Source organism: Larimichthys crocea, chromosome XX, assembly GCF_000972845.2.
Source record: "Larimichthys crocea isolate SSNF chromosome XX, L_crocea_2.0, whole genome shotgun sequence".
Lineage (NCBI taxonomy): Eukaryota > Metazoa > Chordata > Actinopteri > Sciaenidae > Larimichthys > Larimichthys crocea.
The window spans coordinates 2497423-2521988 of record NC_040030.1 but is presented as its reverse complement, the minus strand read 5'-3'; the positions used below and the strand labels follow the sequence as shown (position 1 = coordinate 2521988).

The 24566-nt window shown below is 42.4% G+C and overlaps 1 protein-coding gene across 3 annotated transcripts in view; it reads left to right on the top strand.

The window, feature by feature from the left end:
• btbd11a (BTB (POZ) domain containing 11a) overlaps positions 1-24566 on the top strand; it is a 191723-nt gene that overhangs the window by 111931 nt on the left and 55226 nt on the right. For all 3 annotated transcript variants that reach the window (XM_027272457.1, XM_027272458.1, XM_027272456.1), the window contains exon 2: positions 6458-6607. In XM_027272457.1, the coding sequence (XP_027128258.1) occupies positions 6458-6607 (150 nt within the window). The remainder of the gene's footprint in view (positions 1-6457; positions 6608-24566) is intronic.

Below are 24566 nucleotides of genomic sequence, written 5' to 3'. Positions count from 1 at the left end.
GATAGCAACCAGTGATGCACGGGTCCATGTTTGATCGACCCGCACCGACCGACGTTTTAAACTAACCCGCCCGAAACTCGGACCGCAGCAAATAATTGTGAAATATTGTACCCAACCCGCTTCCTGACCTGCATTTTAAAAAGTAGTCTATACTTTCTCTACCTCCTGTAGTCTGTGTATTTCACAGAAAATTGTGTTGACTACTGTACATAAATTACAAAACTTTACTCGGCATCTTTATTTCAAACGACCCGACCGACCGCGACCCGAATATCATTAAAAATATTGTTTGGTGACTCGTGGGCACCCGCTCAATTTGGATCAACCGGCGCATCACTGATAGCAACTTCATTCTAGCTCAAAAAATGAATAAAAGGCTTCATGAAATGAGCTAATTGTGAGTATTTTGGCCTCAAACTTGTCAGCAGGGAGACAATGACGCATTGCCTCTGGCCTGGTGACAAAACCAAACCGGGATAACAAGACTTATTTTGTGAGTAATGTACAAATTGTGCTTTGTGTCTAATTCAAAATGTCAGGGAGTGCCATTAAAGCCAAAGTGTTGTTCACAAATCAGTGTACCAAAAAGCTTATTGAACTGTCACCTGTGGAAACACTGTGCACCACTTCTGAAGGTTGACTGAAAGCCTTTTGTTGCCTGTGGTGGATCTGGAAAAAACAAACTTGAGATTTATTTTAAGTGCTGTCAGATGATTGAGGGCCTGAAAGGTGGATGTTTTTATTTGATGAGTTTTAAAACTTTTCCATCATCGGGCTTCCATCCAGCTCCTGAAAAGTTGATTCTCTTAAGACGCACAAGGTCATCAGCTCGTATATTTCTAGGACAGGCGGGTCATGCTTACATTCACCTCCATCAAGGTTCAGTAAACACTGTGTAATGATTTGTTAGGTTTGCAGCCTTCGGTCCGCTAAACTCATCTCGCAGACCTTCTCACGGGGGGGATGTTTGAGTCAGTTTGCCTCGTGGCATACCAAGCCGTGTATTTTTACAATGTATTGCATACAATATGCCATTATTTGATGTTTAATAGCCGAAGCAAGAATAGTGCAACATTTTTGGCTTATTTGCTTTCTTGCAAAGTAAGAAGCTTCAGCCAGGATATGGTTGGCTTAGTTTAGCATAGCATAAATACAGAAAGCAGGGGGAACAGCTAGTTTGGCTTTGTCCAGATATTCACACCAACCAACAAAGCTTGGGTTCTACCAATTAGATATAATGTTTTATAATTGGTGAGCTTTAGATTTGGTGGTAAGGAGCTTTGGATGGTGCCAAACTAGCTGTTTTCTGCTTGGTGACACATAATTTGGGTTTATTTAAGACATGTTTATACCGTCAACCCTTGTCTACCCTAGCTTCCTCCATCTTAGACTCTTCGGCTTCAGCATGATCACAGCTTTCATACTAGTCAAGTAACCAACAACTCTAACTACAACTCCAACTTTACCGTGAACTGGGCTGAACCCTCCGCTGTTAAAAGCTCTAAAACAATACCATTAAAGAGAAGCCATATTTGCATATTTGCTTCCTCTCTAACCATTTTCAGCTCATCAGGCTCATGTAAACATCAAAAAATCTGGTTGAGAAGTCGGTTCATTAACACAGCAGTGTCTAAAGGCTTTTAAGGCTGGATAATATCAAAGAGTAGCATCTTTTGTTCGTCTGTTTCAAGCTGTGAGAGTTAAATTAATTGCTTTCTTCTAGGCCATGTGTTTGGGTTTCTTTTTCGCCGTATGTTTGTTTCTGTGCTTCTTTGCAAAAAATTATTCCCCAAACCTTTTTTTCTCAAATGATCTTTTCCCATGCAGACGGCATACAGCCGTGTGTACAGCATATGTCTGCACAGCTCAATATTCTGTATATTATTTATGATGACTTGCAGGAGCCGCAGTATTTCTTGCTGTGATGACTCAGGGGAGTTTAGCACACCGCTTGGAGCTTTAAAGTTTCGTCCCCGTGACCCAGACTCCGTCATCGTCTCCCCGGCCGCGATAAATATGAAGGGAGGAAATAGAAAAATGCAGGTCGTATCTGTTCATCTGGGATTAGACTGTTTCTCAACATGTACCGCTGAGCTCATCCAATTGCATCGGAGGTCACAGGAAAGATGCGATTGAAGTGACGCAGAAATATAAGGTTATAAACACGCGCCTGTGACGCTCCAGTCTCATGTTGCTTGTCATTTTTTAATCAGACATTTGTGTCAGCATCCAGTCTTTCCTCTACCTCCTCCGCCTCCTCCTCCTCCTCCCCTGGTCTCCACAGGGCCATACTGACTTCTTTCTCACCTCTGATGTTTATTACACAAACAGCACCTCGGATCAAATACTTTTTTTTCTATCCAGAGAAGCCGAGTGTTAGTGAGAGATAACATGTAGAGGAAGTGGGAGGTGGGGAAAGAGGGAGAGAGCTGCAGACTTGTTTATATGTCTTGATCTGACGGGATGAATAATTCAGTAAAGGCCTCCCTGACACCCCAGGATTATATTAAAAGAATAGTTAGGCCAGTGGAAAAAGAAAAGTTGGGGCACTGGTGAAGATGGAAGGGCTTGATTGAATTATTCAAACCTGTTTCCCCGTCCACCCCCCCGAATAAAAATACACAAATGCCAAATCACCAGCAGAGGAAGCCATGAATGGCAATGTGGTTTTGGTGATTAGAGGACATTGAAGAGATTTTTGTGCTTCACTCTGGGACACGAGATGGGGAACGACTGACAGCTTCCTTTTTAGCTCGAGGTTTGAGGAATTCAGGCTTTTCTATTTGCCATCAGGCGTCTTCTTTCAAACTTTCCACATTTGCAGCGCTGGGCATATTGCAGCAGGGCACCAGTGGTATGTTGTTTACCTTGCAGTTCGCAGACTTCTTGTAGAAAAAAAGTTTTTTTTAGATAAACGTGAAAAAGTCCCTATTTAGCTAGAAACTCGTTGAATCACCTCTTTATTCATATTCATGGGATGGATTTTGTCACGTTTTGTTAAAAAAGAAGGGCCAGGGAACAGATGTAGGACTAAAGTAAAGACACAGGACCAGGAAACAAACACAGGACCAGAGAACAGACACAGGACCAGGAAATAGATGTAGGACTAGGGAACAGACACAGGACCAGGGAACAGATGTAGGACCAGGGAACAAACACAGAACCAGGAAACAGATGTAGGACTAGGGAACAAACACAGGACCAGGGAACAGATTCAGGACCAGGGAACAGATTCAGGACTAGGGAACAGACACAGGACCAGGAAACAGATGTAGGACTAGGGAACAAACACAGGACCAGGGAACAGATGCAGGACCAGGGAACAAACACAGAACCAGGAAACAGATGTACAGTAGGACTAGGGAACAAACACAGGACCAGGGAACAGATTCAGGACTAGGGAACAGACACAGGACTAGGGAACAGATGTAGGACTAGGGAACAGACACAGAACCAGGAAACAGATGTAGGACTAGGGAACAAACACAGGACCAGGGAACAGATTCAGGACTAGGGAACAAACACAGGACCAGGGAACAGATTCAGGACTAGGGAACAGACACAGGACTAAAGAAAAGACACAGGACCAGGGAACAGATGTAGGACCAGGGAACAGATGCAGGACCAGGGAACAAACACAGAACCAGGAAACAGATGCAGGACTAAAGAAAAGACACGGGACCAGGGAACAGACACAGGACCAGGGAACCGACACGGGACCAGGAAACAAACACGGGACCAGGGAACAGATTCAGGACTAGGGAACAGATGTAGGACCAGGGAAGAGACACAGGACCAGCAAACAAACACGGGACCAGGGAACAGATTCAGGACTAGGGAACAGACACAGGACCAGGGAACAGATGTAGGACTAGGGAACAGACACAAGACCAGGAAACAGACACAGGACCAGGGAACAAACACAGAACCAGGGAACAAACACGGGACCAGGGAACAGACAAAGGACTGGAGAAGAGATACAGAATCAGAGAACAGATCCAGAAGACCTGAGACAGACATGAAATATGTCAATTATCATTATTAGCATCTTTTTAATGTTTTTTGTTTGTTTTTATGTCCCACATATTTAACTCAATCACATCAGCACCATTTCCCCTTGAAGCAGGAATCTGTTTCCAGAGGGAAAGCTCTAAAAACCCACTTTCACCAAAAAGCAGACTGACAAATTAGGAACTAGCTGGTGAACAGTAGACCATTCATCAGCCGGATATTTCCCTCAGGAGATGGTGGAAAGAAACTTTCATTCATCAGGTGTCCAGGAACAAACTACTAAAGAATGCAAATGTTGCTCTGTGACTTTTTGCTAACACTACATCTACTTAAAAGGTGCTTAAAGGTGCTAAGGTGTCAGAGTTGTGTTCACAGCTTGTTTCCGCTGTCTACAAATCTGTTGATGCAGGTTTTAGTGAGGTCATTTCAAACTTTACAGATACCTCAGGTCCAATATGCCTGAAACAAACTCCTCCGCTTTGCAACCCTGACCTCTCTTCAAGTCTTCTGTCTCCCCTCACAGGCCTTCATGATGTTGCATTACAAAAAGTGATGGGAGTAGTGAGTGCAAAATGCAAGAAGAAACTTTGAAAAGTTTATCACCTCAGTTCCCCTGGCCAGTTACTGCATGAACTCTCTAATTGTTTTAGAAAGTGTGATGCAGCATGCCTCGATGGTTTCCTGGAGGAAGATCGGTTGGAGGAGGTTAACAAAGTCAGACACTGGAGCAACAGGAATTGTTTTGAAATCGATTTTCTGCAAATTTCATACAGAATTTGAGGTGAATCCGTGCTTGTATAGCTGAATCTCTTAATATTCACTGTATCCCTTGATTAATTGCTGACCAATCGATCAATGCTGTGCTGAATTAGAACATTCTGATGCATCTGATCTTATTTTCAATTTAGATCATAATTTAAATATGAAATAAATATAACTATTTAAAGCAGCACTGTGTAGAAATTGGTATTTTTGTGACTGAGCTCCCCCAGTTTCAGAGTTTAATCCCACTGTGGTAAATATGGACAGCTGTACTCGAGTATTTCTTCTGATTACATTACTTCTAATAAAAAACTAGTCCAACAGCAAGACGCCCAGCTCAGCATCAAGCTCTCGCCAAGGACTAAAATTCAGTGTAGCATCAAAATCATCTGTGAGATGTTATTTTACGGCGGAAAACACAATGTTGCTTTAACAAAGAGCATTTAAATTACTATACTTCAGTGTGCAGTAGCTCCAAACAACATCATGAAATATAATAATTTAACCACTGCTGCTGTCATCTTCCTGCAAATCATCAAATCACTGCTTGCAGGGGGGGATCCTTCTCGTCTTTGTCACGTAGAAAAGCTTTGAATAAAAACCTGTCATAATTTCAACATCACATGTTTCACTTTGAGACACACCCTAATACCAGCTGTTCCATCAATATTCAGTAATAGAAGAAAGCTCTGTTATAATCATCATTATTTGGAGACTCCAAATAAAGCTGACCTCCCCACAAAGGCTGTGGGAAGACGATGGGGGTCCGGGGAATACTGGAATTCTTGGGCTGGACACTGTGGGAAGAGGACATTGTGGGAGGAATCTGGAGCTCTTTTTCCATGGAGGGGGAACTCCTGAGTGTGCTGCTGGCATCACGCACAAACAAATTGACTCGAGTTCCTCCATGTTTGTAATTACAGTTTGTTGAGAAACGGCGTATTCCCCTGCGCCGTGTCATTAGGATTAGCACTCGACATGGTGTTGCTTTCCATTCTCCTGTTGCAAAAACCCTCAATATCCCATCTGTCACCAGCCGTTCTCAGCTAAACAAAGCCTCGCTGGGGTAACTGCACCTGAATGGGTAAATCCCCTGGAGATGGCATTATCTGCTGCACCTTGTTTGCAAAGAAATCCTGTGAAGATGCTCATGTTCAAGGTCATGGTTTGGATTTGCAGCTCCGAAGTAACAAATGTGGCTCGCAGGCTAATTGGTCTAATTAGAGTTGAAGATATGAAGGTGAAGCCAAACGGGAGAGTGCTTTCAAACTACCGAATTCACAATAGGGACAATTTATTTCAAAGATGATAAGCTGTTCTGCACTTTGAGTCATTTAATTTTAATTTTTCAAAAGAAACCGGTGGCGCCACACATCAGCGGGGACAAAATAAATCAGCATCCCATTCATTACAACGTTCAGTCTGAGTTTCATATTCATGATACCAGCTTTGATGTTTTCACCCAAAAAAGATTAAGATGTGTTTTACACTCTGTTATTAACCTGCGACTTCATCCCCACGCTTAATCATTTAAATAAACGTTTGCTTTCTAGCTTCCGCGTGTGAAATGCACGTTTCTTTTTACGCCCAGGTTAATAACTCTGCTTTAAGTATTTAACAGAAACTTTCAGCAACAATGTAAACCTTTCCTGTTTGTGACCTTTCCCTGTGCGTTGTCTTGCAGGTGTTCTGAGCCTGCCGGAGAGTTTGAACCTTCACCGGGACCAGCAGCGCTCGGGGAGGGGCAGCGAGTGTCAGGGATACACCCAGGCCGAGCTCCGCACGCTGGAACAGTCGCTGCTCGCAACGAGGGTGGGCAGCATCGCAGAACTGAGTGAGTACACCTTCATCATCACATAACAAGAATGAAACTTTGGTCACGTGACAACAGGTTGTCGAATATTATTCGATTGTGGCCTGTGGCGGAGGAGGAAGAGGTGGAAAAGTACACATACCTCTTTAAAAACACATTTTTTACATCAGCAAAAGTGCAAAAATATCGCCAACAAAATGTATTTAATAGTCAAAGTTATGAGTCGGCTAACGGTGATCCTTTAAAAGTCAGATCATCACTGATGACACGATCACCTGGGATACTTTTGTTTGTTGAACACCAAATATCATCCTGTCATTTCATTTAGCCGAGGAGCTGCTATTAGCTTAGTACAATTTTATTAATAATCTGCACTTTTAAATGCCCAAAGATCTATTTAAAATAATATAAGTGCTGGTTAGTTACAGTACAGAAGTTAGTACAGAAAATACTTGGACTAGATATCCTGTATAAACCTGCAATAGCTGATTTTGGGCCACATGTTCACTTTCTTTTTAGCTCTTGTTTTGGTCTCATTATTTGGCTCTTAAGCAGCTAAATCTTCCACTATGTCCACCAGCTAGATTAAAACGTCCAAGAGACCCATATGAGTCTACAGTAATTAGCTCTCAGATGCTAATGCCTGACGAATGGCACACCACTGTATACATTATAAACGCAGCAGTAATTGTCATGCACATTAACATTGATCTGCTCGAGGACTTATTTCCGTAACTGTTTGCCAAATAGTCCCATCAGTGTGAAGGAATGCGCACACCCCGTCCCTCTGGGCTGTCATGGTGGTCTGAACCCAACCCACTGCTTTTTCTACTGTCCCCTCGCCGCCCTCTCCTCATCCATCTCCCCCCACCTCGCCTCAGCCTCTTGACACACTGCAGGCAGGAACCGTTCTATTACAGCTGTTCTAACACCTGTTTATGAGCCGCGCCCGGGGTCCTTTTCAATCCAAGGTCACCGCCTCCGAGGCTTTTAACCGCAGCTTGAAAGGAAAAGGCTCCACCTTTAACTCCGCTGCCTCCACCCCTGCCCTCATCCTCTGTGCAGTCGCACATTAGATCATCCTGTCTCCCCCGGATATCTGAGCTGTGTGTGGCTGTGTGTTTGAGTCATTTGTAAAAAAAAAAAAAGATGAATGTTTGTTTCGACCTCATGACGCATTGTACAGCAGGCATTCACTGCATGTCAACCTGTGAGTATCTCCACCGATTTACAGCATCTATATTTGTTATTATGATAATTAATTGAACCAATAACTAACAGCAGACGAACTTATCATACTTACAGTGACCTAATGTTGCTGTAACGTTGATAAAATGTTACAAAAATAAACATATTAGCAGTTTAAATCAAACTAAAGTTCCCTCTGCTGTCCGGGGAAAATATGTGTGTTAAATGTGTGTGATTAAAGTGTTATTAACCATATTTAAATGATTAAAAATATCGACAAGTTTATGAAATCAGGTGTTTGATGATTAAAAATATCGACAAGTTTATGAAATCAGGTGTTTGAAGTGACTGAAACGTGTCAGATGAGTTCAGAAAATGACATGACTAACTCTGAAACACTCTGAGCTGAGATGGAATCACTCTATCTCCTGTCAGGTTGGCCTCAGCGTGTCATCGAGCAACCCTTTAAGGACCGCCCACAAAAACCTGAGACTGAAAACTGGTGAAAAACGGTTTGAACCTCTGACTCCACATTTCAGTAACATATCGTTCAAAGTCTTTTCACGTTTTCAGCAACTATGAAAATGATCCCACATTTATCTTAACATAAACTAATACATTAAGATTTCTAGCTTTCAGTTTTTTTTATATTTGTCCTCCAGATGGCGCTACTTTTTCCCCTTTCAGATCATGCAGCAATAATAATGTAAACATCCTTGCCTTTAAAGGGTTAAAATCCCCAAAAATATAAAATAATATTTATAGGTATATTTCAGGCTGAACTAGTTTTAAAAGATTGACTCGTTTACAGCAGTTTTTGTGAAGTTAGTTTATCAAAGGACCTCTGAATCTTCCACTGTGTTCACCAGTTAGTTGTCCATCTGTTGTTTGGTTGTTAAAGGACACCAGCAGACTGCTGCACATTGTTCGGTCTCTGTAATTAATACTACAAAGTCAGAGATAACTTCTGTTGTGACTGTGCTGTATGAATTGAATGTAGCGGGTAGACGCAGTGATAACCGCTCATTAGTATGCGTGAACAGAATGTGACTGTGTATGGGAAAAAGCAGCACAGGCTGCCGTTTGATTCCTCTTAATGCGCCGTGTGTTTGATTGCCTCACTGGGCTTCCTCCTACCTTCAGGGTCGGCCAGTCGAACGCTGCCAAGAGGCTGACATGTGGCTTGTGACCACAGTTGAGGGCCAGGAGCTCGCAGTCATTTGCGTGGATTCTGTAGCATGACTTCGTCCACATGTTGTTGTTATGAACAGATTGATCGGCAGTGTACAAATCGCTGAATAACATGTGAAGTGTGAATTGCTTATCAAGTGTATGATGATTGCATATAAGGGTGCTTTTAGCATGTTCTACCTAATCTGCCTTTCGCTGGAGACTTAAAGGAGCTGATCTGAGGAGTTTTCAATCTTTGTTTGTTCAACCTGCAGGAGCAGTTTATGCATAAAGTCTGGTGATATTAGTTTGAGGGTTAAAACATGTTATCAGTGTACATTATAAATCTGATCTGAAAAACAAAAGATAATAATGTATTTCTTCCTCTGTGCCGTGAAGCTTCTTGGTGGTACTGGCTGACATGTTCCTTCATTAAAATGAACACACACACTGTAGTTTCTTTTAAATCAGTACAGCAGAAATACTCATTAGAGCAGAAGTGTTCAAAGTGGGAGGGAGACTCCGAACAGTTTCAGGAGAGGAAAAAACATTACATCAGTTATCAAAAGGAGATCACATGTGATCGCTAAATGTTTTAGATTTTGGATATTTTACTGTTTCCTTTTTTGTGTTTGTCAAACAACTGTTGGACTAGTGCGTAATATCATCTGGCTGCTATGTCTTGTTGTGTTGTTGATCTTGCCTGATGTTTGGCTGGTTGCAAAGTTGATCTTAAGTAATATAATCATAACTAATACACGTGACTCGTCCATATTTATCACATGTGTCTTACACCGAAACTGGGGGAGCTAAATCACAAAAATACATATTTTTACGGTGGGCTGAAGTACAGTGGTCCCTCGTTTATCGCGGGGGATACGTCTAAAAATAACCCGAAATAAACAAAATCCGCAAGTAAGTTTTACAATATTATACATGTTTTAAGGCCGTAAAACCCCTAACCACACACTTTTATACACTTTTCTCATACAGGCATTAACAATTTATCACATTTCTCTCTTATTAAACACTCTCAAAGTTCAAACTTTCGCAGATTTAAACAAAATAAATACAATACATATTAAAAGAAGAAAAGTGAACCGCGTTATAGCAAGACAACTGTATTTATCTTCTGTCAATTTAAGGCATTGAGACAGGATCAGGGATTGCGGCAACTCGTAGCAGGGTTGTCGGTGGTGGTGCGGGGGTAGGGAAGCGATGTGGGTGCTGAAGGTAACCGCTGTGAAACAATCGGAAATAACTTTTTATTTTTTAAATAACAGCTATCACTCACTCTTATTGTTACCGTATGTCTCTCGACCAAAGCCCTCTTCCTCTTTCTCAAACCATCGGACAGAAATCAAATTTGTGGTGTAAATTGTGAGTCAGACTCAGATTTAGGAGCTGGTACATGAAATAACAGAGGCTGTCTGTGGAGGTTTGACCGTTCCGAGTGTATGATTGGCTTTTGCGGCATTGCGGACTGTCGGTACGGAAACGCACGACCCAGCGCCTGATCCTGTCTGAATCCCCTAGATACACTATCATCAATAACATCTATAATAATTTATAGACTGCATTAATTTTTAAATCATATTTGGTCGATTGTTATGACTATAAACAAAAAAAAGCTTTCATTTAATTTGTTTTCTTGCCCTTGAAAGACTTTTGGGAACAGAAAAAAAAAGAAAAGTTCAGGATGGTGAAATTGACGAATAAAGCAACACCAACAAAACACGAAAACATTTTAATCCAGCTGAGAAGAAAACTGAAACTGAGCTTGAAGGAAGGAAAGCTCTTGTCATTGATACAGGTGATGTCCCCATGAAATCCCAGGGAAATTACAGCCTAATGCACATTTGTGAAAGAGTGCATTAGCAGAGCGAGAACATGTTCTTTTTATTGTGGTGTGTGACACACTCAGACTCTGTTAGGAGTCACTGAAATGTATTTTTTAAGAACATTGTATTTCTTTCAGACTGAGTATAATAACCACTAGAATTTATTTACACCCTTGTTGGAAAATTGTCATCTTGTATCTCATCTTTGCTGCTCTGGCTCAGACAAGTGCCACAACTAATCCAGGAAAAGCTGCAAAAAATCTGAAAACCAAAAATAAAACTCAAACTTTCTGTATCCGTCCAGCTCTGTCTGTGACGGCTTTGGTTCATCCTCGTTAATCGGCTGTTATTCTGTTCTATTAATGACTTGCTATTATTCCTGTTGTTCCATGTAACTGTTAACAGGGTGTCGCTGTAAGCAAATGTAGGCCGCATAAAAAAAAAGGTTAAACTATTTTAAATCAAACAGAACGCGCACAAATATCTAGAAGTGATGTTTCTTCGGTTACATTGCCTGCTTGCCCAGCTCCTGTCTGGCACGACAGCCTAAAAACATCTTCTTCTTCTTCCTCCGGGGGTCCAAAAACACCTGTGGTACAAACACTAACAATTCCTGGTGTAAAGTGTGTGAGGGAGTATACCCTTGGTGCCAAAGTCAGAAATTAAAGCAGCTTTCATCGTCGGTGGGGACTCTGTCACCCGGCGTCACCTACGTGGACAGGATTGCTGTTTTTTTAAATCTATCTCACTGTTTACTCAACTTTTTTTCACACGTGTCAGAGCTGTGTCTATCTTTTTACTCCGTTTGTGAGGGCAGAAAGATGCACTGATACTTCCTGTAAGTAGCAGTGGACTCTTTTTAGCTTAAGCGCTGATACAAAACACTTCCAGAAAAAATCCTATAAAATCCGGTTCAGGTTGCTGCCAAAAAAATCTGAGAATAGGCAGATTTTCCTCACTGCGTGTGTGAATTCAACGTATAATGGAGGGAAGAGGTTTGAAGAGGTGCCAGTCATCTCAGCGGTAGCCTGGTTGATTATGGTAATTACACTAATGTTCATAATGAGAATTAATGTGATAATTATAGGTTAATATAAGAAAAGAATGCTCACAACCTTCAATATCACAGCAGAGAACCTGGAACAAATCGATGACAGGAAGCGGGGTGTTTCCGGTCAGACGGCGCGTCCTTGCATTAAAAAAAACCCTGCATATTTAAATTGTTTAAATTGGAGTCAATTTAAAGCTATTAGCTCGATATCTGCACAATAAACAAGATGAACTTGAAAGTGAAACGGCCACACCAGACCTGGCTGTGAGGGCAATTTCACACCCCACTTGTTTGGTAATTAATGGATAACAGAAGAGGCTGTTAAAGAGCAACATTCATCATTATATCTATAATTTCACTCTCTTGAGGTGGAAAAATAAGTCTTTTATTTCTTAGGTCACCATAGCTCGCCGTCGTATTCACGTCTTTGTCCGAGTTCGCCGGCGGCACATTTGGGCCAGTTGATGCTCTGTGTGTTTCCTCATTTCTCCTGACACCCGGCCATGAAGGATATCTTCTTTTTTTTTTTTTGTTGCGTTTCCATCATGTGCTGCCGTTATGTGTGCGTATAGGAGCTAAAGGCGCTGAACTGACATATGTAGCCAGGTGTGACAGAGAAAGGCCGTCCATCTGTCGGCACAGCGGCTGCCCTGGGGGTCAGAGAGCAGCCACTAGGCAAATAAATGTTGTAATGTAATACAGTGCAGGCCTCTAACAATGGGGCCCTCCATTCCTGAGGCTGGGTGTGCCTCCACCACACAATATAAAAGCATTTGTGAAACAAGACATATTTTATGCAGTTTTTATTGTTAGCCATTCACACAGCATGCACCATTATACTTGTTTTTTTTAATATGAGCGTCCCTGTTCACTGCTCACTCCCTCACAGGCTCATAGAGCTGAATTACTGAATTTTCTGCTGTTTCATATTAAATATTAGAAGATAACTTTATTATTTCCCACGAACGGGGAAATTCTTTTTACACTCTATTTTTATTACATGCATTTTTACCAAGATACACACACATGAAGTACAAGGCAAGACATGCACTTTTGGAAGAGATGGTGGAGTGATGAGAAGCGCCCAGCGAGCAGTTGGCACCTCTCCACGTACAAGTCCACCTTCCATATTTGGTCCATGCTGGACTTGAACCGGCCACCCTCGGGTTCCCAAGCCAAGTCCCAATGGACTGAGCTACTGCCGCCACCAGTAGTGGCTTTTAGGTAATGTCAGCTCAGTTTTTAGAGGTTTGTTAAAGGGAGTGTTGGTGTTTGTACCACATGTGTGTTTGGACCACTGGGAAGAAAAAGAAGAAGAAGAGGAGGTGTTACAGGCTCAGGACAGAGTCACTGTCGTGCCAGAACGGAGCTGGGCAACCCGGCTCAGCAGCTTCTATGGACATAATGACAGAGGCGAAAAGACAGAAGAGGACGTTGATAGAGGAACCTAAGAAGTGATTTTTAGTGGTTGGTGAAATAAAAGCTGAAAGATGACGCGAGCTGTAGGCCTGTGTTGAAAAAATCGATTTTCCGATCCTGAATCGATTGCATATAATTCCTTAAGATCGATTTCGTATCCAAAGATCGATTTAATTAGATTAAAATTTTAATACATTTTCCCCCGGTGAACTTTAACCCCGCTAGTCGCGTCATTGAATTGAACAGGCGTGCACCGTGTTTAAACTACACTACGGCGTCCACACATGCGAGGTGCGTTCAGTGGCCGTCGGAATGACTATGATGCGTTCATGAACGTGGGAAAAATGGAAATTCACTGGAAATATAATAAAACTACAGACAAAGAAACACTCAAAGAAAACTCTACAACTACCACAGCCACTTCTGTACGTTCTCTTAAAATAACTGAGGCGATTGCGGTTACATTTGCAAAGATATGCGCCCGTATTCCGTTGTTGAAAACGAGGGCTTCAGGCGACCAAAAAAGGGTTTTAAATACACTAACCCGAATCGAGATCGGATCGGATTATGATAATCGATTCTCAGTCTTGAGAATCTGAATCGAATCGATTCTTGGAATTTGAATCGATACCCAGCCCTACCGAGCTGGTTGCCGTTGGACTTGTAAGTAATTGTAGCTGGCTGCTATGTCTGCTGCTGTTGTGACCCTGCTTGATGTTTACACACTTCTACACAATGTTGCTTAAATTGTCACCACCGAATCAACCAGGACTTCAAGTTACAGAAACCAAATCCTCTTTTCATCTGACAACACGATAAATAAATCTCACTCTTGAGTTTTAGGATGACACGTTGATGTTTGCTTTAAATATTCCGGCATCACCCGCTGTGTTTTCCCTGTGCTTGACAATAAACTGCCCTGAAAAATGAGTCATCGTGTACTTACTGTGCATAGGCAGAGAGGGAGAGGAGTGCTGCTTCTTCAAGGCTGAGTGGGTTTCACAAATTGAGGAATCCCTCTCTGGATGCAGAGCTGCAGGAGCCTGTGCCCTGGTTTGAAAGGGTACAGAAAATTGCACAGCGATGGGATGTTTTTCTCTTCTTCCAAGAAGTGATTGCTTATTGAACACCTGTCTAACTGTGATTTCAGCTGAGGGTTTTTTTTTTGAGAGCATGTGCTTCAGATTTCTGTCCATAATAAGAGTTATCTCACATACAAAGCCCATCCTTTATATCTTTTCATATTAATGTCCCCCTTTTTTTAAGGCTGTGACTCAGACTAGATCCCATCGTCTCTGCTCCATTATCTCACCCTCACTATGTGAATATGAGATAATGGGTTAGCTTGGCACTCACATGGGCTGAGGAGATACGCACGGAGGTGTTACATTTCATCTCAAGACCACGCATGCTATTCTCATTTTTCACTTTATTGGAGTTAATACTTCTTTCTCTCCTGATTTCTTTCACACATCTTATATTTGACTCACTCCCAGCACTGGTGATGGAAAAGAAAGAAAGAATGTTGAAAAAATGAGTCAGACTTTGATAAAAAGCTTGGTCAAATAAACATGTTAATGTAGTTTGAGCATTTCTTTACTAATAAGCTTATTTTTCTGTTTATGTCGCTCTCATCCCCAGAGTTTGCACCAGCACTCCATCCCTCGTGTCTATACATCTCAGAGACGGCGTTTTTTTTATATAAAAAAAAATGTTGACTTTGCTTAACGATGAAGCTGGCTTATTAAGTCACTGGAACAGGGTGGCGCTATTTTCCTTATCGTCTCCCAGCACCTTTAGAGGACAGCGGGGGCATGACACAAACAACCCCCTCACAATCCACCAGACGCACAACGCGCACACACCTCTTCATCTCACACAAAAGACACATGCTGGAAAATGTTGTAGGCTGTAGCTGCATGCGCAGTAATTACGCGAGGCTGGATTCATTATTGTATAATGTTTAACGTCCCTCGATGCTTGCCACAGGATCCCACTCGCTCATAGTGCTGCAAAGATTAGAATATCGATTAAGAGCCACTTGATGAATAACTTGAGTATTTTTTTTTTTCAAAAGGAAGATGTAGAAACGTTTTTTCTTGGATAAATTGCTCAGACGCAGAGAGTTTGGGTCATTTTCAAGGTCAGAAGAGCGTTACAGTGAAGCAAATATGGATGAAACTGAAGGTTTTTAGACTTCGGGGATATACAAAAGTAACAAAACATCCCATGACTATAATTTAAGAGAGTTTCATTTGGTTGCAACTTCACTGCTAGGTGCCACTAAATCCTACCCCCGCCTTGGATCTTAAAAAATAAAATAATTCAAGTAGGTTTCTGCCATTTTGAAGCCACGTTGGCTGTCCTGCCTCTTCCACCTCCCGGTTAATCTAAATATGAGCAAAGACGTGGCTCATCAGCAGACCTGAGGCAGGCCGAATGAAGCCTGGGTGCTCTAACTGCACCTACCTGTCAATCAAAGCAGCCATGCTGTTAATTCTGCATAACTTGAAGCCTTTTTTAAAATTGCACAGGACGCATGTGCAGCAGTGGGGCGACCTGAGGGGTCTGGTGAGACGATATCTGACAAATATGTAGGGGTGTCATCTGCATAGAAGTCGAGAGCAACGTTTACATATAATTGAACCACCATATTTTAAGGTGTAGTTAAACATCACACTGAAATGTCGCCATTGAAATCCCGTTGAATGTAACCTGCATGTAAATTTACAAGCTCAAGCACAAAGCACATCCCCACCGTGCTTTATTTGTGTGAATTTGACTGCTGGAGTGTTTTTTTTTTTTTGTTTCGCCCTGAACTAAGCTGACGCCTTCCTAACAGCACTATATTACATATCAAGCTGTAAACATGTTTCCTCGGCTTGACACAAGTCTTTATTATTATTCACTTCTGGATCACCAGACTATCACCGGATGTTCTCTTGTCCCTATAATCCATTGAAATAATTTCTAAAGGGCTGATGTAGATTACAAAAGACAATGGAAGAGCAAGGATGGTGGATAAAAATCCAGCGGTTAAACGTGCCAACTGAAAACACATCACGTGGCGACCTGGCTGGCAGCATTGAATGGAGAGAAAAACCAAAGAGAGAGCCAAAGATCACTTAACAAATGACCCATCACACCCAAACAACTTTGTTCTCCACTCCACACAGACAAAAAGGTGAGAAAATATAACAGCAAGCCGAAGAGATAACACAAAGTCAAACACAACATCTTATTGTCATGTTCACTTCGCATAGACACCAACTTGCAATATTACAGAAAGGGTGTGCTTTACCGTCATAATTGGCACGTCTTTGGCATGTCTTGTTGACAATCAGATCTACTTGTTCTTGCACTGATATTTTTATTTTCTGTTCATGTTTAAGGTCAGTGGCCTCCGTTCATGTCTCAGGTTAATGTAGACATTCGATCACGTCTCTGTGTGATATCTTTTCGGCAAGTGTTGGCTTCAAATTAACATTATCACGTTTCCAATGTTGCGGATGTGTTCACGTGACTGCACTCGAGTGTGCGGACGCCTTTTGGAGACACCGACAGGCAGATTTCTTCATTAATAATTATCAGCCGTCAGGACGACACGTGAGAGCAGAGGACACTCGAGCCTCCTCCTTGAATATGGGCAACTCTAGTAGCTGAGGGACAAGCTGAAGCTATCCGATGTTAATATCCACTTTGCACTGAAGACGTCCTGCGCAGTAAGACGGACATACACCATAGCAGTGCTGCTGAGAGATAATGCCGACTCACTATTGAGTGTTTTTGGATGAAGCCCAAAGGCTAATGGAAGTTTTGGGGTAATAAGGCGGTGAATTGAACAGGCTGCTCTTAGTTTTCACTCACTGTTCCAACAGGGCAGCTGTTTGGAGACAAATACAGGCAACTGTTTGTGCACTTCTTTGATGAAAGGGGCTTCATAAAATGGCAAATAGCTGCCGGTATTTTGACGGAACTTCGGTCATCGAGAGGCGATATTCTCTGGCTTCAAACTCCCATCTCCTGTGATTTATGGAGCCAACTCTACAACACTGGAGCACTTATTGTAAGGCTCAAAAGAGGTGTAAAAAGGTTCCCGGGAGGAAACAGTTGGAGAAAGTTGGTGTATGGCTTTATTTTACACATAAGGCTTCAAAAGTGTTCTGTTTGTGATTTTTCTACTCGTTTTGACTGGCCAATTTTATCGAATTTGGAAAAAGACAGAAAATGTGACCAAGGCCAAGAGTGGGTGAAGGAGCGGGGTTCAGTTTGGTCAGATTTTAAAGAGTTATAATGATGTTCCTTAAAAAATAAAATAGCCTGAAATATCAAATTGACGTTTCTTTCCTGCCAGAGCTCCAGCAATCAACGTTCTCTTCTCTCTCACTCGTGTATGTTTGACGATTTATTTTACATAAAGTTTACAGACTGTAGGTTAAGTGGATATAATGCACAAGGGACCAATAAAAGTGGTGCCTTTAATCTAACCTAAAAACTCAATGGCTCTGCTCTGTATGTCTATTTGGTCCAGAAGGTTCTCAACGGTTTCTCAACTATGGTACTAATTGTACCAGTGTAAATGTTTATTTGTGCTGTGAAGTTGGACATTTTAACATGGGGGCTTATGGAGATTGACTCACTTCTTCTGGAGCCAGCCTCAAGTGGACGTTGCCGTTTGGCGGGACAGCAGATCCTGAGCAGCAGGCAGCACCATGTCCACCCAAAGTAGCCCAGATGGATCCATCAGTCCATGGTTTCGGGTTCAAAAAGTCACCGTAGGCTTGATGTTGCATTGCCATGAGGCTTGTCACTACTTCTGTAGACTCACCAGCATCAGGGCGAGTACTTGTCAGCTTGTTTTGTAGGTCTTCTGCCCCAGGTGACCAAAAATGAATAACTGCAGTTTTAAATTTAAGTTCTTTAAAGTTTAAGTGTTGGTGCAGATGCTGTAACTGCATCAATAAAACCAAATAAAACTTCACCCAGTTTCACCAGGAGACACTTGAAAGCAGCAACACGCATCTGTGTTTCCCAAGAATCCCTCAGCAGCGGGGTAAAACTCAAAGTTCATTTTAAAAACTTTAGATCTAATGAGCTGGGCTCCATTTTCTTCTTCATGTTTATATTTCGAGGAGGGTCAAATGTCCAGGATCGTCTTTTATACCCTCAGACCTCCCGGGGGAATATTGACTAATCGTGTAATGAAGGCCCAGTGATGCAAGACGTTGCACAGTCTTCGAATTCCCCGCGTGAGGAAGGTCATGCTTTTGTTTTTGTGGTGTATCGGTGCTGCAGAAGCCATCATGGGTCCTTAGCGCCCACAGCTGCAGCTGTCCACATCCGGGACTGATGACTGCGAGAAAAGTAATGAAAAAAAAAAACACACGAAAAGCCCAGTGCACCGACCCAAAAAAAGCTGTGATGACTCATTGTTAAAGTCCCAGGGATCCCTGGAATAAATCTGTTCATTAACAACGATATGAACTGTGGAAAATAAATGAGAGCCTTCTGGGTAATGACTTCTCTCCGTCTAAGAGGCTTCTGAACCGAGCTTCATTTCGCCTCATCATCTGGCCTTCGCTCTTTCCAGATTTTTCCAGTTTGTTGAAATGGAGCAGGAGATAACAGACTCGATCTCTATCCGCTCTATTGTCATCATCTTCCTGCAACCACACGGAGGGGACTTCTAAATGGATGCCACTTTATTTTGTCTAATGGCTCTTTTAGGACTTAATGGCTCTCTGTGAAGATCTGCAGAGCACTACTGCAAGACTGCGTGCAGTGTAGAATAAAAACTTTCACTGTGTGGTCTGAGTATCACTGTATCAATGTGCTTAACTAGTACTGTACAATCATATTTCAGCTGAGGGCTTATTTTGTTCCCTTTCTTAGATGGCTTCGCAATTACTGTACCCGCCCGGAAATGGCTAGTCTTGCTGTTAACCAAAACACAGCAACAAATCGAATCAAGTAATTTTGTGAAAATAAATCTGTTGGCGCAGCAGCTCATATAGTGGAGGGAAAGTGTTAGATCCTGATTACCCCTATACAGGAGGTTACTGGTCCAGCTCTCCGTTTAAAGGGTCCGACCACTAACCTGTGGGTATTATCCTATCAGGTCTCAAACAGAGGACGGTTTTAAGCTGGTGGCGAGGAGACACGCCTTCATCCGGACGCCATGCACTGCTACACCAGTCACGTCCGTTCCACGGCAGCTTTCCTCTCCCTGACCTGGCACTGGTCTGATTGCTAGGATCATTTTTAGTGGCTTGGACAGTGACGCCATGTGACTCCCATTGTTTATACTACCCCTTTTGTTTTATATTCCTGTTTGGCTCATCGGCGCCTCACAGGTCGGGCACGGCCCAGTGGGTAAACTCCAATCCTTCCAGATGGTCCTCAGCCTCGCCAGTTTACTGTGTAAAGTGGTGACTTTGGTTATAAAACCACCGAGCTGAGAGTCTTACTGTACTGTATCTGTCTGTTCAAACATCATATTGACCTTCCTTCACATGTCCCATATTAAATACGTCCACTGGTGATTAATTTCCACTTGAGCAGCGCTGGTAAAAGGTATCTGCTGGTCTGTGTTGATGATTGACATGTGCAGTAATTGACTGTGATAATAGTTGCCATAGAATTGCTAATGTGCCCAAAGGCAGAGCACTGAGTCGGTCGAATTACCAAGTGATGAATTAATGTCTTCGGTTGGGGGCCCTCGGGGAGCTTTTAGGCCATGACAGTGTGTCAGAGGACCTGGAGGAATCTTCCATCTCAGTCGTCCATTAGGGAACACAACGTTTGTCTCGCTGTGATAATGTCGGGTCACGTTTGATAAGAAGTTGGCTCAGCTCACTTTGTCTGCTTGAATACAGGCGGTTTGCTGGCTATTTTTTCAAGTGCAGAGGAACGTGCTGGTCGAGTATGTGTCGTATTTAATCTTAAAATATTTCGATTACATCCTCGTTCATTTAAGTGGCCTGCATCATATAACATGTTATATTAACAATAACAATGGATTAACGCTAAGTTTAATCTGAAAGGTGTCACTTGTAAGAAAGAATTTTTCGTCCTCAGCTCTAGTAGAGCATTTTAACCTTTCAGCTCCTTGTTTTGTTTTTTTTTGCTTTATAATAACAGTGTTTTATATTAGAGTCTGTCCTCGACAAAAATAAGGCCAATGTTCAGATACTAACAGATTTCACATGTCACAAGTCGTCTGTGACGTTATCATGTAATATCAGTTTAAAGATTTAATGTGTTACATTAATCTAATGTGTTACTGGTCTGGGGGGTGTTAGAGGGAGGGCCATGGGCCTGTTGATGAGGCCGGCGGCAGTCAGGATAAAAAAACTGATGGACCGGAGCCTCCTGCCAGAGGGAATAGTCCTCAAAATGGCAGCTGTGTTCACTAAAAAGCTCTAAAAGCCAAGTGTTGCTGACCTACTTAGTACCAAATCGCATGCAGATAATAGTTAGCAAACTACCTAGTGAACAATTAGTAGCTAAAGAGCTAGATGTTTTCCACGGGAGTTGGTGAGACCAAAAAAGAGCTAAAAGAGAGTGAATATTAGACACCAATGAGCAATTAATGTGGCTTTGTAAACTGCTGAATGTGAAATAAATCCACTGGTTTGCTAACAAGTTGGAAATTTTTCTGGCCAAAAAATAATGTTATTGCAGATTTAAGGGGGCGCTATTTCAGAATATATTATTCCATGCTAGGTTTTCACTCGTGTATAATCCACCTGAAAACGAACTAAACAGACTCTACACGGGAATGAGGGGATATAAAAAAAATCAGCGTGAATCCAACCCAGGCGCATCACCAGCTTTCACAAACAGACCACGCAAACTATTATTTGTTTATCCACTGACTCTTTATTTTATTACTTACATACGAGGTCCCAAAAAACTATCAAGAGGCCAGTCTTCTTTCGGTTTGTAAGGAGTTAGTCGCATTGCAAGTTCTTCCTTACATAATGCCGCGGAATCTACACAATCATGGTTTCTTTTTTTGGTTGCCGTGGTGCATTTTTCCGAGTGTTGTTTTTGCCAGCTGGTCGTTTTTCCTTCAGCCACACAAACTTCGTGCTGATCACTGAAGGTGCTGGGTAACTACAGGTGCTTCACTAATTTTCAATAATTATTCCCATCTGCTCACATGTTAGTTTGCCCGTGATCCCATGGTAACATATCACGAAAAGATCCAACGTAACCACAGCAGGAACGGCACAGTTTAAGTGTATCGGGCGTTTGAGCCTGTTCTCAAGGCTGGTGCAATCATCATAAGCATGAAAGATCTATCCCTTTTGTGATTCATGCTTTTCTCCTTCCCAGAGGACGCTCTGTCTGAGATAGCTGTCCAGGAGATGGAAGTCTCCTGGTATTTCACCCTGAGAAACTCCTTGTTAATAATTTTCCGTTCCTTTCTCCCTAAACTGCCTGCACCGACACTCCGATTGCAGGTACCAAACCTGAAGAAACCGCATGCAAATAATCGGCCAACGCGAAATGAGAAATATTACAAATCATGAGGGGAAGACACCTACTTATGTGCAAAATAAGGTCTACTCAACAGGGAAGTGTGCACTCTGTCCTTTGGCACCTCCTACGCCCTAGAGATCTGATGGGAGGGTGCTTCCATGTCTACTAATGTGCATACTTCTGGTGGTTAAAGTTCGGTAGAATTCAAACTTTGTAATTTTAACTGCAAAGTGGTCTTTCCTCATGCGTGCGAGGGCAGGGCCCGATTAAACGCTCTCACGATGTTGCGTTGAGCAGCAGAGTCTACTCGGTTACAGCTTATGTAGTAGAAACGCCAGTGAGAAACACGCCATGTCTGGGTAACTACGTTTAAAATACAAGTGGGAATAACATACATATGATCGTGCAAGGATCATACACAAGTACAGCACGACTTTTAATTTACTTACAAAGCATTAATTGGACTAATAGTTTGTTAAAACCCCCTTTTTTGGAGTCTGTTGTTCGCAGTAAACGCTGAAACTTCACACAGTTAAAGACACTCCGTCAAACAACGCAGTCCAATACAATCAAACACGCGGTTCCCCGCTTGGCATTCACGTTATGCGAAATTAGCATTGTAGGCTTTATTGACCTGTTGCAGGGGGAAATGCATTTCATAGACCAAAAGTATATATAGAGCAATGCCACAGAATGTTTGTAAGTTGATAAAAAACGAGCTTAAACCTATACACCAGTCAGAGGCTGCTGAGCACAGTTACATCGCCCAGCTTTCAGTTCTGGTCACAGACCTTCGCCTCTGTTTCCCTGTCAACTGCCCTCACGCTCTAGCTGTAACCTCCTCTCTTCCCGGTGGTCCTGCCTGGGTTTCGGTCTCCAGTTTACAGATATCCGGGGCCTTCCGCAGGATTCTTTCCATACTCTCGTTGCTGCCTCTTAGCTGCTCCACGCGGACAACTGTTTACCTGTATGCACCCAACACGGAAGGGCCCAGAGAGGGTAACTCTAGGTCAGAATCTCAATTTGTCCCATCCTCCCTCCATTCTCCCCCAGTGTTGCACTGATTGTTCTTTTGTTCAGGCCCCATCCTCGTCTTCTAGCGCTCGGCCATTTTAAAGGTCTCCCAGCAGCCAAGCTCTCTGAGTTCTCAGGTCGTAGAAGGTCATTGCAAAAACAATGCACAGGCGCAAACCTACTCCTCCACTTCTTCCCCTTATTGTAGTGTAGCCCTCTCGCTTCTGTCCTGAACGGGCCGAACTCCGTCGAGTGTTGTCCTTCTGTCTTATTCATGTGTCCTTCCTCTTGATGTTATGTTACGCGCTTGGAAAACGAATTTTTCCCCCAGGGACCAATTACAGGTCTTATTAATCTAATTAAGCTGTCTTGTGTTTAGTCCAATTTTAAACGAATGTTGAGGGTAGTGAGTATATGGTGAATCATTACATCAAACAACAAAAATGTGCATGTTAACATCACTTTTACCATTTTTTAGGATCTGCATGATATCATCGGTGCATTTTTGATTAAGCGTTGGGACTTAAAGAGCGATTTATAGAGCACCGAAGCCGGACGGATGGTTTAGCGTTGAGGTGGTTTTATTTTTACTCTTTACTGATTTCTTTGTTACAATGAGAACTATATACACAAGCCTCTTTATCTCTTTCATATAGTAAGACGTAATTACAGGTTTTACGCTGCTGTTGACTTCTCATTATGCGAGGGTTCGTCGCTCTCGTACCGTTTTAACCTGTTTCATTTCTTTTGGGGATAGAGGTGACTAAGTTTTTTGCTCTGTAATGGAGTCCTCAAGACGGAAGGACGGACTTGGTGAGAGAAGAGGAAGCCACCACTAAGCTGTCCCCTGTGATTAATTCAATGAGATAAGCCTAGAACCCAAGGCGGTTTGTCTTAGATAATTAACAGCAAAGGATAGACTGGGAGCAATGTTGTCCTGCTGAAAAACCAAAGTCACAAGACAAGTGGATGAAGGGAAACGAAAGATTCGGGACGGCGGCGGTTGCTTCGAATGTTTGCTGTGGCAGAAACTCGTTGTGGTTGTATATTATGGACGTGGTGTTGTTGTTGAGCTCAGCAAGTTCCCTGGCATATCCCGGAGGGAGCGTTGTCAGTTTTCACACGGAGTTCTCCGCGCCTGTTTTAATGGTTGTTGATACTGTTAGAAAAAAGGGGGGGATTGAATGTGAATGCATATTTACAGTCCTCTTTGTGTAATCTCCGTAATCATTATTAATGGCTCACGTCTCCTCTTTGTATTCAGGCCAGGCCAGCAGCACGCCTGCATAAACGCTGAGTAGCGTGGGGACTTCCTCAGTTGTGGGGGACTAAAGGTTGTTCTCTCTGCTGATCAATCCCCTGCCTGAGGTTTTAAAACGTCTGCAAGCGGCACAGTGTGGCTGCTGCACGGACACATTTATACTGTGGTTTTCCCGGCAGAGGTCGTGATTAATGGCATTTTAATGATTAATGCATGGAAACAGCACCTTCGAGTTGCTTCTTGTTTCTGCTCAGCAGTGTCAAAGACAAAGGTGTCATTATATTGAACAGAGAACATCAGTAAAACATGTAAATTCGCACTCTGATGTTTTTTTCTTTTTTGTCAAATGACTTAACTAAAATAAAGATAACAAAACTGTTAAATTATCGCGAAATAGTGCATGACTGTACATGAAGTTTTCTTAATCTGATTTAAGGTTACAGTTAGGAACTATTCTGATGAACTGAATGAGATATTTGTTTGACTCCTTTTGAGCAACAATCAGCAATAATCGATCCAGTTCAAAGTTTTGGGACAACGTTTATTATA